At 38.0% G+C, this 17940-nt stretch overlaps 1 protein-coding gene across 1 annotated transcript in view; it reads right to left on the bottom strand.

The window, feature by feature from the left end:
* LOC136857307 (dynein regulatory complex protein 1) overlaps positions 1–17940 on the bottom strand; it is a 256632-nt gene that overhangs the window by 131045 nt on the left and 107647 nt on the right. The window contains exon 10 of the mRNA XM_067135886.2: positions 3892–4108. Within this exon, the coding sequence (XP_066991987.2) occupies positions 3892–4108 (217 nt within the window). The remainder of the gene's footprint in view (positions 1–3891; positions 4109–17940) is intronic.

Here is a 17940-nt window from a genome sequence, read left to right as displayed (position 1 = left end):
TAGCAAAAGTTGAAATGCTCAGTCCTAAAGGACTTAATTCTAATAACTATAGAATGATGTTCATCAGGCTTGAATGCGGTGTCTAAAAAAAAAAAGGAACAAATATATTAGAATGGAAACTATAAGGAATGGAAGAGTAAATTAAGATGATGCAGAAATGAACTAGGTACTTACTCCCTGCTGGCCCTGTTTGGATGTATTGTAACTTGTTGTCACACCTGTGCTCGACTGCTCACAGTCTAATATATTCGTTCCTCTTTTTTTAGACTCCAATTCAAGCCTGATGAACAATGTTGTACAGTTACTTGAATTCAGTCCTTTAGGAATGGGCATTTTAACTTGTGCTATTCAAGATTCTTCCTGAATGCCATTTACTTTCACTTATGAGAGATGTTCCCCCCACTATTGGAATCCCACATTTCAACTAGTCTTCCACCTGCATATTATCATTTATATGATAATCCCATTCAATAATAGACTATTTTAATATGATTTTAAGACAACTCCTGTACTATCAATAATGAAACTTCAAAATAGGTTTTTAGTGTGTCACAGCATATAACAATGTATTGTACAGCACTGTATTTCACCAAGGCATTATGATATACACAGTCACTTAGTGCTTGAACAAAATTCACGGACTATTAATCAAGTTGTATTTAAAATGTTTTTAGGTGTGTTTAAATTATCAAGAGTATATTACTGCATTTTACTATGGCATTGTTAAATAGGTAGTCATTTAGAGTTTTTTAAGACCATGGAATGGTTATAATTTTCAACTTCAAGTTGTAGAAGAGTGTCATGTTAATTATGTGTTATTCAGTCTTGTAATATGTAGCTGAAGTATCCCATAGAGGGATGAAACACGTACTACAATTTTAATATGTTTTTTTACTCTAATGCATCACAAATTGCATTGAAAAAGTGGTTTTAATACATCTCTCAATAAGTGAATAGTTAATGTAAATACAGAATTTAACACAAAGTCTATCACACACAACCAGATCAGAATGTTAGCCAATAGCGTAGGAGAGGTAGTGGTATGCAATTTCCAATCACTAGATTGCGTGCCAAAGCCTGGGTTCAATTACAAACCTCCCCACAGTGTTCATATGGAGTGATGGCATATGACGCTGTTGATAGTGATTTGTTCATCAGATGGAGAGTCCGACTCGTTGGCTGAATGGTCAGCGTACTGGCCTTTGGTTCAGAGGGTCCCGGCTTCAATTCCTGGCCGGGTCGGAGATTTTTAACCTTCGTCGGTTAATTCCAGAAGCCCGTGGGCTGGATATTTGTGCTGTCCCCAACATCGCTGCAACTCTCACACCACACATAACACTATGCTCCACAACAACAATAACACGCAGTTACCTACACATGGCGGATGCCGCTCACCCTCATCGGAGGGACTGCCTAACAAGGGCTGCACTCGGCTAGAAATAGCCACACAAAATTAATTATCACATGGAGACATTAAACACTGAGCAGACTCCTTGGGCGTATGGTATGTACTGACTCCAGGTTTCACCCTCTCCTTCCGTTGATATCATCATCATCACCATCATAATGATGATGATGTGAATAATAATAATAATAATAATAATAATAATAATAATAATAATAATAATAATAATAATAATAATCACCAACCACCACCACCACCACCACTACCACCACCACCACCACCAGCACCACCATCACCACCACCACCTGTCCAGACATATGGGTCATCCATAGTGCCTAAGTGTCAACTTCGACAATGCTCTATCTGCAACTCACAGAGACTGGAATCGCAGATACCATAATCTTGCAACTAGATGGAGCCTCTGTGCATTTTGCTGCCTGTGTTAGAGAATGTCTTAATGAATTATTTCCAGACAGGTGGGTTGGGCACAGATCAGAGGTAACATGAGCCCCCCTGTTATCCACTCCAGATAATGCTTCATGAGGTTTCATTAAGAAGAAATTCAGGCAAAAGTACTACCAACCACTGGACAAACTGTAGACTGCTGTGATAGTTTCCAAAACCTCTCACTGAACATGTGTTAAACATCCCTTTCAATCACTATCAAGGACGGCAGTTCATCACGGATCCATGCCCTAAACATCTGGAAAAGGAATTTGAACCGAAACCAGGAACCCGGCCACCTCCTTACACTCCTCCTCCACCATCACCGAAACCTTGCACCCAGCCACCTCCCTACATCCCGCCACAACAGATTCCGTCCCATATGTACACAACCCCAACTACATCCATTACCACCACTACCGCCACCTATCTTACCCCCACCTCACCCAAGATAACCATAACTACCACAGTCCAGACCCACACCTCCCCCATTATGATGTCTCCCACCTCCACCTCTCCAACCAGCTCACCAGCCCGGCCACCCACCAAAGAAGCACCTGCAACTGTAACAGCAAGACCAGCAACACCACCACCACCACTGCCCGAATCCAATAGAACATCACCACCACCAGAATGCAACCCCAGCTGCATCGTGAGGGGCGTAAATCCAGGAATCCCAACAAACCTCATCAGCCAGGAACTGCGCCTTGCTGGACTCCACTTAAAACGAGCAACCAGAATCCACAACGAAACCAGGCCCACCTTCATGCTGCGACTCCAGCTCCAAACAACAGAGGAAGTCCAGCGACTTACACAGCAGGGGATAAAACTCTTCGGCCGCCACCACTGAGTGGAGCCATCTCGATCTCCGCCGCAACCCTCCTCTCACCCCACCACTCCTCGAAACCGTGCCCGGCTCCCCAATCCGCAATCCCACCCGTCCAACCTACAAAACCGCTCCTACCTTCTCCAGGTGCTCCTCATATCCTTACTAAACTTCTCTTCCCTTTACCAGCAAACCTTCAACCTACTTTTCCCAACCTCCCAACAGTGACTAATTATAACTGTATTGTAACAATTATAACCGTAATGTAACTCAATGTATCCAAATTGTAAATCATAATGTAATAACCTTTGTAATTCAAACTCAATTGTAAATCATAATGTAATAACCTTTGTAATTCAAACTCAATAAAAAGCAAAAGAACGGAACTACACCCTTAGCCAAGAGGCCACATCACCACATCACCAAATCAAAGCTCCCTCCTTCTTATCATCAAACCCCATCAAATCCCCAACCCCGCCAAATCTCCTGGCCAGAGAGAAGGCGTAACCTTCTAGGTGGCCCACCCCTTCCCTTTGGGAGGGGAGTGAAAACATCCCCCTTGGTCCTTGGTCACTATCAACTTTAAGAGATGTGTCAGAATTTTTCTCTGATACAGAGTACATCATCCCAGTAAATGTACCAATGTTGGTATCTCACATTTAAATACTCTTAAATGCCAGCTAACTGACAAGTTATTTGATCTTGCAACTTTAAGCCTAAGAGGCAAGCACCTAAAGATGTATTCTATGTGGTCAGTTAGAGCACTCAGTGCAAAATTGTGGAGACTGAAAGTTTAAATCTCTATCAAATAGGCCAAATTATGCTCTACTCTTTCCAACATCAGGCAAAATTTACAAACAATCCAACAGCTGAATAATTACTGTAATTTGGAAGAATTTTCACACATAAAACACCTTGTGAAGGAAACAAACATGGATGACCTGTGGCCAGTAGTTAGAACTTGAATAACTATGAAAGAAAATGTTCCAAACCAAAGATGTTCCCATCAGAGATGGGTGTTTGCTAAGTCTGAACTGCTCTGCAAATTTTATAGTGCAATTGCTTACATTTATAAGCTTTTTAAAATTTTAGAAGCCAGACAAGTTTCCTTTCCTCTTCTATTATGATATCATAATGAGCAAAGTAACAGGAGACATAACTAAGCAAAATGAGGAATGGAAATATGATAACTTTCATAACTATCATTATAACATACCTTCTCAAGCAGTTTGCTGGCTGTGTCCTTGTTCAGTTCCCATATTTCTTGGTACTTCTTCTCATTAACGTCAGCAAAGTGGTCAGCCTTTCTCTCTATCTCTGTAATATTCCTGTGCAATCTCACAACTTCTTCAGTAAGCCGCCGCGTATCAATACGAGTTGTGTTCTCTGTTCGTGCAATTTTCTTCTTAAGAGAATTCACGACATCCTGGAGTCTGAAATAGAATCCCTTGTTCATTTGAAACAGATAAATGATCAAGTAACTGGAACAAAGCAACAAATAAACAGTATAATAAATGTGATACAGGAGTATTATAGAAAATGTTTACTAAAACAGTATGTAGACTTTAAAAAAGGTAGTAAAATAACCAATAATTACTCTTCTAGGCAGTAAGTGTCAAATATTTTCAAATCATTTCTGGAGCAAAAAATTCTATATTTTGTAAAATCAATCAATCAATCAATCAATCAATCAATCAATCAATCAATCAATCAATCAATCAATCAATCAATCAATCAATCTGCATTTAGGGCTGTCACTCAGATGGCAGATTCCCTATCAATTGTCTACCTAGCTTTTTCTTAAATATTTTCAAGGAACTTGGAAATTTATTGAACACTTCCCTTGATAAATTACACTAGCCAACATGATTTTGCGGTAAAATAGAAAATGTGTAATTCTTATGGAAATCACTGCCCTGATTCCGAAAATGATGCTATTTTTTTCCTATCACGTCTAGTTTTGACGCAATTCGGTGTTTTAGTATCTGCATGAATTCGTAAGATGTATGTTGACAGATGTTCTGGGGCAACATTTTTTAGAATACAACTATGTGATTTGATTTGTTATTGTTTGCATTTTATTATAGATTTATTGCTGTCTAAATTTTCATTTTGTAGTTGGGGGATTCCTGGTAAATTCATAACAAACTCCCCCCAGATACGCAATAGACCGCAAGGTATGTAGGATGATCTGATAAGGGACTTAGAGCTAACCAAAGAAAAAAGTGAATTACTTGGTTCAAGATTGTGTGAAAAGAATATGTTGGCACACGGTGTTACATTTTCCTGGTACCGAAATCGTGACAAAGAATTCCGAAAGTATTATACTCAAGAAGATGAACTTGTACTTTGTACGGATGATTCAAATCATCTACGTCAATTGGGAGAGAAAGAGTATGATCCTAGTAACTGGCGTTTGTTTTTACTCTTCCAAAAGAAGTTTAAAGGCTGTTTTGCTTCATAATACAAATGTTATGGCACCCGTACCACTTGCACACTCCACAAAAATGTCTGAAACATACGGGACCTTAAAGTTGGTGCTTGAAAAAATTAAATATCACGAGCATGGGTGGCAAACTTGTGGTGATTTGAAGATCATTGGATTCTTGCTGGGACAACAAAAAAGGCTACACAAAATTTCCCTGTTTAAATGCGAATGGGATAGCAGGGCACGGGATAAACATTGTGATACAGTGAATTGGCCAGAAAGGAAACAACTACAACCAGGATCCAAAAATGTCTTGAATGTAAGCCTTATTGACCGTGAAAAAAATCTACTTCCACCCTTGCACATCAAATTAGGATTGATGAAACAGTATGTCAAGGCATTAGATAAACATAGCCTATGCTTCGAATATTAATCCACTAAATTTTCCTCATTATCAGATGCAAAAATTAAAAAGGCGTATTTGATGGACCACAGAATCGTAAACTGATGAAGGATAACAATTTCACCGACATGATGACCAAAACTGAGAAGGAAGCATGGAACGCATTCAAAGATGTAGTGACTAAATTCCTTGGCAACATTAAGGACCCTCAATACAAAGAAATTGTAAGGAAAATGTTGGTAAAGTTTAAGGGACTCTGCTGCAATATGAGTCTTAAGCTTCATTTCTTAGCTTCACATCTGAAATATTTCCCTCCAAATTTAGGAGCTGTCAGTGAAGAACAAGGTGAGAGGTTTCGCCAGGATCTCAAAGATGCAGAACGATGCTATCAGGGATGCTGGGATGTGAATATGATGGTCGATTGCACGGGACGACCCTTCTAGAGATCATTCAAGAACTTCAAAAACCCCGAAAATTCCTCGGAAAATGGAAAAAGCCGGAGGTGTGAATCTAACCTGCACATAATGTAAGAAACAAAACTATGTATTTTAACCATGTACTTTTTATTCAAGGTATGGTTATATTAATTTAAAAGCAACTGTACAGCTGAAACTAAATAGGCGCTTTATGCTTCAGTTTCATGAATTTCAATATACATTAAAAATATAATACAAACCATCTACTTGCTTACAAAGCAGCATTTATGTGTATTTAATGCATTAAAAATATGATTACGTTTTGCAAGTTGAAATTGACATTAATATATCAAATTTAATCAATACTAAGTATCAACAATTTTACGTAAGAAAGAAATAATATTTTGTAAAATTGCCACTAAACCAGACGTGATACTCCAAAACTAATTTTTTTTCTCGAATCCTGCGTTAAGAAATTCATTAAAACCACCTATATTTTCGTTTTTACCGCACAAAAAAAGGTTTCTTTTGCAGGCTAGTGTTATTCTAATCCCTTACTCCTCATCCTCTAAACGAATATTTGTCTCAATTTGTCCTCTTGAATTCCACCTTTATTTTATTTCATATGTTACCATGTTTATTTTCATATTTTGATCTTTCCTACTTTTAAAAGCTCCTCGCAAGCTTATTTGTCTACTAATTTCTGCTGACAGCTCTGAACATACCACTTAGTTGAGCATCTCATCTCCTTACTCCCAAGTCTTCCCGGCACAAAGTTGCAGCATTTTTGTAGCACTACTCCTTTACTATCAACAAGGATAAGAAGGTCCACCTATCTAATACTGTATATAAATAATATTAACATATTATATTGATAGCGATAAATCGTCAATACGGACCAAAATGAAATTCATTTCATATGACACTACTCCTTCGTTGGAAATCACCCAAAACAAACCATGCTGTTTTCCTTTGGATCTTTTCTAGTCTTGGCGTGGGTTCCATACACTGCAACCATACTCTAATTGGGGTCTTATCAAAGACTTATATGCCCTCTACTTTACATCCTTACAACAAACCCTAAATACCCTCATAACCAGGTGTAGAGATCTGTAATCTTTCTTTACAACCTCATTAATGTGACTGCCCCAATGAAGATCATTCCTTATATAAACACCTAGGTACTTACAGTGATTCCCATGATGTACTCTCACCCCATCAACACAGTGATTAATAAAAAAGAGACAACTTTTCCTCTTGGTGAAACTTACAACCAGACTTTTCATCCCGTTCACCATCACACCATTGTCCTTTGTCCATCTCACAACAATTACAAAAAACAAAAGTTTGAAAGCAGGATGTTTACTCTCCCACTAAAGAGCTTTTAATTTGTTAGTCATATAACAACACTGTAATGTGTTGTTGTGCAAAGATTTTGAAAAGATTTTGGAGAGAGGGATTCGAGATAAATAGAAGAATAGTATGGCTTTAGACCAGGAAGATCCACTATGAATTGAAATCACTGTAGTGGTTTGGGATCAGCAATAACGAATCAGTTAATCATATGTACCCCATTTTTCTTTCTTCGTGGTAGTGGAAGATTTCAAATTACAATCCTTAGGAATGCAATTTTCTCGAAGTGTGCCTGTAGAACCATATCCCCGTGCACCAAGATGTGTTAGCAATCCCATTCCAGTGAAGAGATTGTCGAAGTATAATTTGAAGGGCAAATATTTCAGGTCCAGTCGAAGATTATCCAGCAATGTAACAAGGGGGGCTACGCACTTCCCAAATTCCGCTTCATACTGGGCATTCATATTAGGATTTTTTCCTTGGTATATTTCAAAATCTACAAGATATCCATGACGAGTGTTTAGACAACATACCTTGAAACCAAAACATATCACTCTCAAATGCGATTTTATTTGACGTAAATAAATATCACACGAGAACACATTCACTTCCTTGTGTAAACTACTTTATTGTCACTGTAAGTCGCAACACACAATTACACACAATAGCAAGTGACATTACAATACTTAATACCAGAGTACCATGAAGTCGATTCTGACAAGTACAGATATCAACAACACTGACTCGCTCACTATAACACACACTCTCTTGAACTGACTGATCCACTGCCTGACAGCTCGATATATATACTGTTTGATCAACTGTCTAGAATTATTGCTTTCTGGAAGGGTTCTTACAACACTCTGAATGGAACACATTCGAAACATCGATCGACCAGCTAGTCGAATGGAGTATTCCAGTAATGGATCCAGCTTGAACCTTCGATTACTGTTTACCAATACACATGGAAATCTCTCCAAAATTTCTAATGTCTCTACATGTATCAGGATAATAACCCTTACAGTAAGTTTCCAGAACCCTTCATATGTACCAAATTATAGCAGAATACACCTAATATACAGCTTTCAACTATATAGATTTTGATGTTAAACTTATACACAATACGTATTTGAGGTTATACAAATTTATAATACATATTTACAGGGAAACCATGTGTTAGTCATATTTAACATTTAAAAGAAGATAATTTAGCATTGAATAAAATATAATTAAAATATATTAAACATAATAATTGAAGGTTTTACAACAGTTAGGATGTTGTACCTATGACAAATGAATAGGTTTTCCTCTTATAAATTGTTTGCAGAAATGTGTCCCGAAATATGGCACCATACACTCATCATATGACAAGTGCTCCTCAGCTCGAAAGTTTTCCATGAAACAAGCAAGTAGAAGGTCAATCAAAGGTTTCAACTTCCAACTTTTGTCGTTGAAATTTGGGGTCGTGTCATCAGCACAGTGAATGAAACAGCAAATTTCAAGAAACCTGTTTTGCAGCGTAGCACTTGCCACCACAGAATGGTGCTCATCACACACATCCTCCCAATATGATTTCTTTGAAGGAACGGTATTGTATCCATATAAAATCAAAATTGCAATGAAAACTTTCATTTCTTGCCGAGTAATATTCAGGGAAGGACAGTTCAAAAAGCTGGCATATTTGTTAGATTCAGAAACAAAGTGATCAAAAATGTCATCTGTAAAAACTGTCTCAAACAGTTCAACGCACAATTTTTCTTGAAGTTCGGTGAAGTCACTGTTGGGAAATATTCCTGAACGTGTGACAAGGTTTTGCTTTTCCCATTTTGCAGGAATTCGAGGTACCCTTCTGGGTCTTCTTACTTGTACCAACTCAGTTTGATCAACTTCAACAGGCACATCTTCAAAGTCTTGATAGTCAGTTGGAGTTTCACAGGTCACTAATTCTGCATTTACTTGAAGTTGGCTACCAGGTAAATTGTCAGAGAAGCCACCTCCATCTTCATCCCCGCTGTCTTCATCCGACAAAACTGCAGCATCTGGAGGCTCGATGAATACCTTTTCTATGGTGGAAAGTTCATCATTTTCCAACAAGTCAAGTACTTCTCATAATGAAATTCTCCTAGAAAAATGCAAGAACCCATAAATGTGAAGCACATGAAAAAACAGGATGAATAACTGCATAAAAGATACATTTCAACAAGAAAACTGCAATGCAATGTCAATTTTATGTGAAAATTTTACTTAGTGTGATTAAAATGATTTGTTAAATGAATACATATAATTAAGAGCCTACACTATTATGCATTGGTAGGTTGATAAAGAAGAATGAAATGAACGGAAAGGAACATCAGAACTATAAAAATTATAGGCTGAGTTGTGCCGGGCAGGACAGCACTTCTGCCCAGCGTGTCAGATAAGTACCACCAAACTTCTACTTCAAATGAAAGTACACCAATCATCACCAAGACATACCTTAGCTAATCCCCATACACATAAGCACCTTAGAGAAAAATATAGCACAACAGGGTCCATATAAAGAACTATAGAAGTAAAACAGGAATTACTTAACTTCAAACGTGCAACCATTACTGGAACTTGTGAAAACAAGACTTCTTTTTATGTAGCTATACCATACCAATGAGCACGATATACTAAAACAACCACGTAAGATGTTAGGCAGGACTTCTCTGAGCACGACAGTACTGTAGTAAACAATACAGTGCGCACGGTTTCAATAATAACAGTCCAAGAAGAAGGTGTAGTTTGCCGTGCCATATATGGCAGGCATGATGGGTGGATTCAGGCTAAAACAATAAGCACCACCACCATCTATAGCCACTTCAAAATTCAAGATATTGATACCAACTTTATGACAGGGTGCATTGTCAAGCTGATACAAACAATCTTTTGCAATTGGCTTTGCATCGCACCAACACAGATAGGTCTTATGGCGACGAAGGGACATGAAGGGGCTAGGATTGGGAAGGAAGCGGCTGTGGCCTTAATTAAGGTACAGCCCCAGCATTTGCCTGGTATGAAAATGGGAAACCACAGAAAACCATCTTCAGGGCTGACGACAGTGGGATTCGAACCCACTATCTCCCAGATGCAAGCTCATAGCCGCACGCTGCTAACCGCAAGGCCAACTCGCCTGGTATACAAACAATCATCATCTCCAAACTGGTCCTATACTGTGTGCAGTACACAGTGGTTTAAAATGTGTTCATATCCTTTCACGCTCAGTTTTCTTAAGCTCAATAAGGGCACCACACCCAAACCATGAAAAACACCCTATAGGCTCCGTGCGCTGATGGGAGAAATGCACTGCCATGCTACGAGTGGTGAACATTGTAAGTTAATTTGTTTCACTGCGCACATATCCACTGTCATCTCACCGCGTGCTGATATGGCCGACTAAATAATAACAGCGGGATTTCAGAGTATTTTATGCAACAACAATTGGCCACATTATTCCAAACATGCAGAAAGTGCTCATGTAATAGATTTATAAGAAAAACAGCTCGCAGGAAATAGCAACAGAGCAATAACTGCAAATGTGATCAGAAAGAAACACGGGTTCACTAGATATCCTACCATTTCATGATAGAGGCAATGTAGTAATTAACCAGGTGAGTTGGCCGTGCAGTTAGGGCTGCGCAGTTTTGAGCTTGCATCCAGGAGATAGTTGGTTCAAACCCTACTGTTTGCAGCTCTGAAGATGGTTTTCCATTGGTTTCCCATTTTCACACCAGGCAAATGCTGGGGCTGTACCTTCATTAAGGCCACGGCTGCTTCCTTCCCACTCCTAGGCCGATTCCATCCCATCGTCGCCATAAGACCTACCTATGTCTGTGCATCATAAAGACATTTCTAAAAGTAAAAATAAGATGTAGTAATTTATGTATTAGTAGTGGTGATAACAAGATTAGTGTTCATATACACATTCAACAATGCTGTCTTCAGAAAAATAGCCTTGGTCTATTTCTAATATGATATCACATTAGCGTAGGTTAATGCTGCTAGGGAGGCGATTCATTTTTCATTTAAATTTTAATAATTTTAAACATAACCATGTTTTCTAAGGAAGGCCTTGGTAATAATCATGATTTCATGAAGGCGAATAATTGTTTCCATGAAATGTAAGCATACTTCAGCTGTTGTTTATGTATTTTGCTCAGAACATGTCACCTCGCATACTGATCAATTGTGGGAATGGTCTCGACCTCGCATCTCTAACGTACGGAAAGAGAACTACAACAGGGGGAAGTGAGTAGAGGAACTCCTCCTGATAAAAAGGCTCAGGCTTGATATAGGACACATTGAAATTCCTGATATTGAAACTGCATTTACACTATCAAAAATTATGCACGAGAAGAAAAAGTTCAGAATCACTTGTTGCCAGTAATTATTATTATTATTATTATTATTATTATTATTATTATTATTATTATTATTATTATTATTATTATTATTGTTATTATACTGGCTATAATTAAGACTATGGCAATACAATATAATGTGTACCGGTATATATTATGATGCGTGTGCTCTAAAAAAAGATAGCCTACTGCAGCTTGCTTTGCAAATATAACATTACTATAGTAATTTGTTTCTAATTGTTAATCTATTTATAAAATGGTTTAAATACATATTGTAAAAAGTTATTTTGTATTAATTAAAATGTATAAATTCCAAATTACTTCTTGCAATTTACTGCTGTGATCCACCATCTTTTCAAATGCATTTCATGAGGTCATGAAGAAAACCTTTGCATCACAGTATCTATTAATGCAGCCAACAACAAGCATATAGTTCTGCCCGAATGTTATGACATTAAAAAATAATCATCTGAAGACAGCATTGTAAAATGATTCTTCTTCTTCTACTTATTCTCCTTCTTAATTTATTCATTGGGTTCTGCTTTCGCGTTATACCCAGCCACTAGTCGTTTCATCGAGTAAAGCCAAAACTATGAACGATGTTCTTATTTTTTTTGCTATTTGCTTTATGTCACACCGACACAAATCTTCAGAGCTGCGGCTGCCGACAGTGAGATTTGAACCCACTATCTCCTGGATGCGAGCTCACAGCTGCGCGCCCTTAACCGCATGGCCAACTTGTTCAGTGGATGCTATATTCATTGTAAAGTGGGGAAGATAAGAAATTAGCTGAAAGAACATACGTAGGTATCATATACAGTACTGTGTCAAAAACAAAACAAAACTTGGGATAGAGGTTGTACAGGGACACAAGGTTCTACTCTTCATGTCAGTGTGATCCATCACGGCGGTTATCTACATGACCGGATCAACACATAGGGAATGTGGTCTTAGATTCTAATAATGGCTTTAGACAAAGAAAGGGATTCAGTGATAGAGGGCCACTGTAAAATGATCAAATATACATATGTTAACACACATATTCCAGCTTCTTATGGTCAGTTGTTGTTGAAGGTGCCCCTAAGTAGTTCTCGTAATTTCCACTGCAGCAGCACATTGCTATACACATGGAGCCTATACCATATCACTACCTCCTCCGTACATCACTGTTGGCATTACAAATGATCGGAGGTAACATTCTCCAGGCATTGATCAAACCCGAATCTTTCTCTCAGACTGCCACAGGGTATAGCGTGATTCATCACTCCAAATCACTCGTTTCCATTCATCCACTGTCCAGTGACATCGCTTTTTACACCACCTCAAGCATCAGTTAGCACTGACTACAGAAATGTTTGGCTTATGAGTAGCAGCTCAACCATTGTACCCCATTCTTTTTAGCTCCTGACACACAGTCATTGTGCTGGCTGGATTGCTGGTAGCACTTTGGAACTCATGAGTGATTTCTTCCACTGATTTCTTGCGATTTCTTTACAATCACCCTCCACAATGCTCAATGGTTCCTGTCTGTCATTAAATGAGGTCTGCCTGGTCTTGGTTTAGGTGCGGTTGTTCCTTTGCATTTCTACTTCACAATCACATCACCAATAGTTGGCTTGGGCAGCTTTAGAAGGGTTGAAATGTCCCTGATGGATCTGTTACTCAGGCGACATCTGATGACTAGTCCAAGTTCGAAGTCATTCTGACCAACCCATTCTGCTGTTACTGCTTCTCTTCTGACAACACAAGACTTTCCGCCTCCTTTTATACTGGTGGATTTGCCTCTCGTGACATCTAGGGTGCAATTCCGCATTACGTTGTAGTGTCTGGATACTTTTGATCAGGTAGCTTATATATGTTCTAGTTTTCTTTCTCTCTGGGAGGAAACATATATATATATATATATATATATATATATATATATATATACACACTGGAGAAAAAAAAAATCCAAACACCATGAAATAAGAATGTAGAATATAGAAATATTGACAATATATTTGTCAAGGTAACATATTTAATTAATTAAAAGTACAAGACTACAGGTTAATATCCTCACGAGAAAAGCCACCACAAATGTGCCATGCTGCTCCATTAAAAACTGGCGTAATCACCTGACTGTTGAATGCAAGCATGCAAACATGCATGCATTGTGTCGTACAGATGCTGGATGTCAGCTTGTGGGATGGAGTTCCATGCCTGTTGCACTTGGTTGCTCAACACTAGGATGGTTAATGCCGGTTGTGGAGGACGATGGAGTTGTTGTCCAATGATGTCCCATATGTGCTCGATTACGGACAGATCGGGAGAGAAAGCAGGCCAAGGCAACATGTCGACACTCTATAGAGCACGTTGGGTTGCAACAGTGGCATGGGGGCGTGCATTATCCTGTTGGAAAACACCCCCGGGAATGCTGTTCATGAATGGCAGCACAACAGGTCGAATCACCAGATGGGCGTACACATCTGCAGTCAGGATTCATGGGATAATCACGAGAGTGCTCTTGATGTCATGGGAAATTGCTCCCCAGACCAGAACTACCGGTGTAGGTCCAGTGTGTCGACGCCGCAGGCAGGTGGAATGCAAGTGCTCACCTGGCCTCCTTCTAACCAACACACGGACATCAGTGGCACCAAGGGAGAATTGGCTTTCACCGGAAAACACAACGAACCTCCACTTCTTCCTCCAATGAGCTCTTGCTTGACACCACTGAAGTCGCAGAATTGAGAGAAAGAAGGAGAGCTGCTCGACTAAGTGGTATGTGAATGGAATAATAACAATAAGTTAATTGATTGAATTCACCACCTAATCAATACAAAAAGTCTTGTCATAGTTGATTTACTTTGGCATGTTAACTAAAATGGTACATGTTTCACCTTGAATTTAGGCATCATCAGCCATTATCTTAACCTTAAAATAGAAACAGGCACCTGATTTACAAATACATGAAATAAAACATTTTTTTTAAAAAAACCTTGGAGAGACTTGAACTAAACTGAACATATGGTAAAAGACATGAAGTTGGTTTTAAAGATATTACAATGAGTGAGTAAATATAGAATTGGTGAAAGTAGTAGTGATATTGACATTAGAAGGCTTCTTCTTATTCCTCTTCCTCTCCTTTTATGACCACATAGGATCACTATAGTCAGTCCGTTGTTCAGGTCTCTTTGAAGGGATTGTTCGGCCTTTGCGGTCCTCCCAGTACTTCTTCAGACGCTCCGATCTTCGTGCCCTTTCCTCAGTTGAAAATGTGCGTGTTGTTGGTTTGTTTTGTGTAAGGGTAAAGCGGAGGTTTGTATTCTTGAGTTTTGTATTAAATTTTATCTTATTTGTGGTGTCTTCTGTTGTAAGGCCTATTTCCTTCAGATCCTCTCTTACTTCTCTGATCCATTTACATCCTGTTGTGGTATTTTTTGAGACAAGATTGTGTTGTACTAGTTGTTTCAGATGTCTCGAATCCTGCATCCTCATGATATGTCCAAAGAATCCCAGTCTCCACTTACGCATAGTATCTGTAATGGGTTCTAGCTCCTTGTGCACGACTTTGTTAGCTATTAACCGCCACTGTCCATCTTTCTGGTACTTTTTGTTGATGCAGGTTCTTCCAATCCTCCTTTCAATTTTCTGAAGTCTGTCAGTCTTTGATTGTTTATTCAGGTAAAAGAGTGTTTCTGCTGCATATGTAGCTTCCAGTTTTATAACTGTGTTGTAGTGTTTTATTTTTGTATTTATTGATAGACATTTCTTTTTGTAGATATCCCATGTTAATTTTTGTGCTTTAGCTAATCTATTTGTTCTTATTTGGATTTAGATTTTTTCATTTAGGTTATGTGTTTTAGCTGTGTTGGTTTTTGGGGCATAATTTCTGTTTTTTTCAAATGACATTTTGAGGCCAATTTTATTTGCAAAGTTTTGAAGTTTTGATATCTGGGTTTTTGCTTCTTTTATGTCCACTGCTAATAATGCTAAATCGTCAGCAAAACCCAGGCAATTTGTTTTGATTTTTCAGCCAACCTTTATTTTGGAGGGACATTTCCTAAACCATTCCCTCATTACCATTTCTAGAGCACAGTTAAATAACAGTGGTGAGAGCCCATCTCCCTGCCGAAGTCCAGTTTTAATTTCAAATGTCTCTGATGTTTCACCCCTAAACTTCACTTTTGATTTGGTGTTGATGAGAGTCAATTTTATCATGTTTATTAATTTGGGGTGTAGTCCAAGGTGTCTTAAAATTTTAAACAGAGATTCTCTATGGATGCAATCATAAGCTTTCTTGAACTCTACAAATGTTATCACCATATCTCTGTTTCTTCTCCTGTTATAGTCCATTATCAACTTAAGACTCATGATCTGATCAGGACAGCTCCTCCAGGGTCTGAAACCTCCAACTATTGTAATTAAAATGAAGAAAGCAACAGTCTGTTATGAACGAGTGATAGGATTGCAAAAAAATTTTTGTTGGCCGACCAGCGGTTACAACAAAAATGACGATAAAAATCGTATTTAATAAATAATGTAGAATAAAATAATAATGAAATATGGTCATGTGACCAGCAATTATTTGTTTACAAGAGAAAAGTCGAAAGTCAATGACATGTGGTGATGTGGTTCAGTTTGATCAAAAAATACGAAGTTGAAGTTTAAGAACGATGTTTAAATAGGACCTTTATGGACCATCTCAATTTGATGCAATGCTGCAATGTTGTTAAGAATGTGGGTTGATTGACATTCAAGTCGAAACGGAAGTGTGACAGTTGAATATGTAAAAGGAAACCAGAAACGTGGTGTTAATTGAGTGAAAAAATTGTAATGAAATGTTTAAGTGGAAATTGTGTACACTTACCATTAGACGATGGTGAGAGTAATTTGTTACATTATTAATTGAACATTATTGTCGACTGTCGGCTTCTTACTACGAGTGTTGTAGCTGTATGTTTGAGTTGGAAGTGGAATTGTTTGCGAAGGCGTGACTATGGGCTTGTTTGTAGTACTTGGAGGGGAGCTACTATTGGCGGGAGAGAGAGAGGGAAGTGTATTGCTGCGCGTATTGTAACGGTGAGATGCCGTTGGAGGGAGCGATATTACAGTGGGTGTGGCTACGGGTCTATTGGTTGCATTTGAATTAGAGGTACTGGTTGTGAGGGGAAGGGAGGGGAGTGTATTAGTTGTAGAGGAGGTAGGAGGGCTTATTGATTTGAGGTTGAAAACTTTTAAGAATATATTGGCGAGGGGAATTGATTCTTATAATAGACAAAGTCTGTTCGTACAAGGGGCTTTTTTTTATCAATGATGTCGTTTAAGTTCTTACCTTTATTAAAATGTTGGTCGAGGAAAATGAATAAATTTTCATACTCAGTCATAAGTTTACTTTTATCGACTCTTTTGAGGATATGAAGGTCTTGTTCTATTGTAGTAAATTTATGTCCTGTGTCCCTCATGTGGCTGGTCATTGCGGAAAATTTGTTATGTCTTTGTGCATTATAATGCTCGGTGTATCTGGTGGAGAAGCTGCGGCCAGTTTGGCCAATATAAGATAAATTACATGTGGAGCATTTTAGTCTGTATATTCCTGATCCAGAGTAACTATTGTCTGTGATGTTAATAGAGTTATGATTAAAGAATAAATTACGATTAGTGTTTTTTGTTGTATAGGCTATTTTTACATCGTGCTTCATTAGTGAATTGGTTATCGGATAAATACCATGGTTATTGAACGTTAATTTAGCGTATTTTGGTTTAACGGTTTTCAATGGGGTTAAATGTGTAGCTAATTTTAATTTGGTTTTGTTGATGATTTTATCAATTATATCTGTATTAAATCCATTGAATTTAGCTATTTCTTTAATGAATTGTAATTCTATCTTTAAATTACTGGGGGACATAGGGATTTTTAATGCCCTATATACTAGACTGTGATAAGTGGCTTTTATGTGAGTTGGGAAGTAGAGAATCATTTTTTATGGTTCTTGGAGAAAAGGTGGGTTTTCTGTATATTTGGAAGTCGAACTTGTTTGATAATCGTGTGATTTTGATGTCTAAGAAATTTAAAGAACTATTGATTTCATCTTCTTTAGTGAATTTAATGTTATTATCCAAATTGTTATCACTGTTATTGATTTCTTTATCTATGATTGCTATGATATCATCAACATAACGATGCCAAAGACAGAGTCCATTGATGTTATTGATAATCTTGCTGTGTTCGAGATTATCTAAGTATATATCAGCTAATATACCAGATAACGGGTCTCCCATCGCCAAACCTTCCTGTTTGTAAATT

Source organism: Anabrus simplex, chromosome 1, assembly GCF_040414725.1.
Source record: "Anabrus simplex isolate iqAnaSimp1 chromosome 1, ASM4041472v1, whole genome shotgun sequence".
Lineage (NCBI taxonomy): Eukaryota > Metazoa > Arthropoda > Insecta > Orthoptera > Tettigoniidae > Anabrus > Anabrus simplex.
The sequence above is the reverse complement of the archived record's forward strand: the minus strand, read 5'-3'. Positions and strand labels throughout refer to the sequence as shown.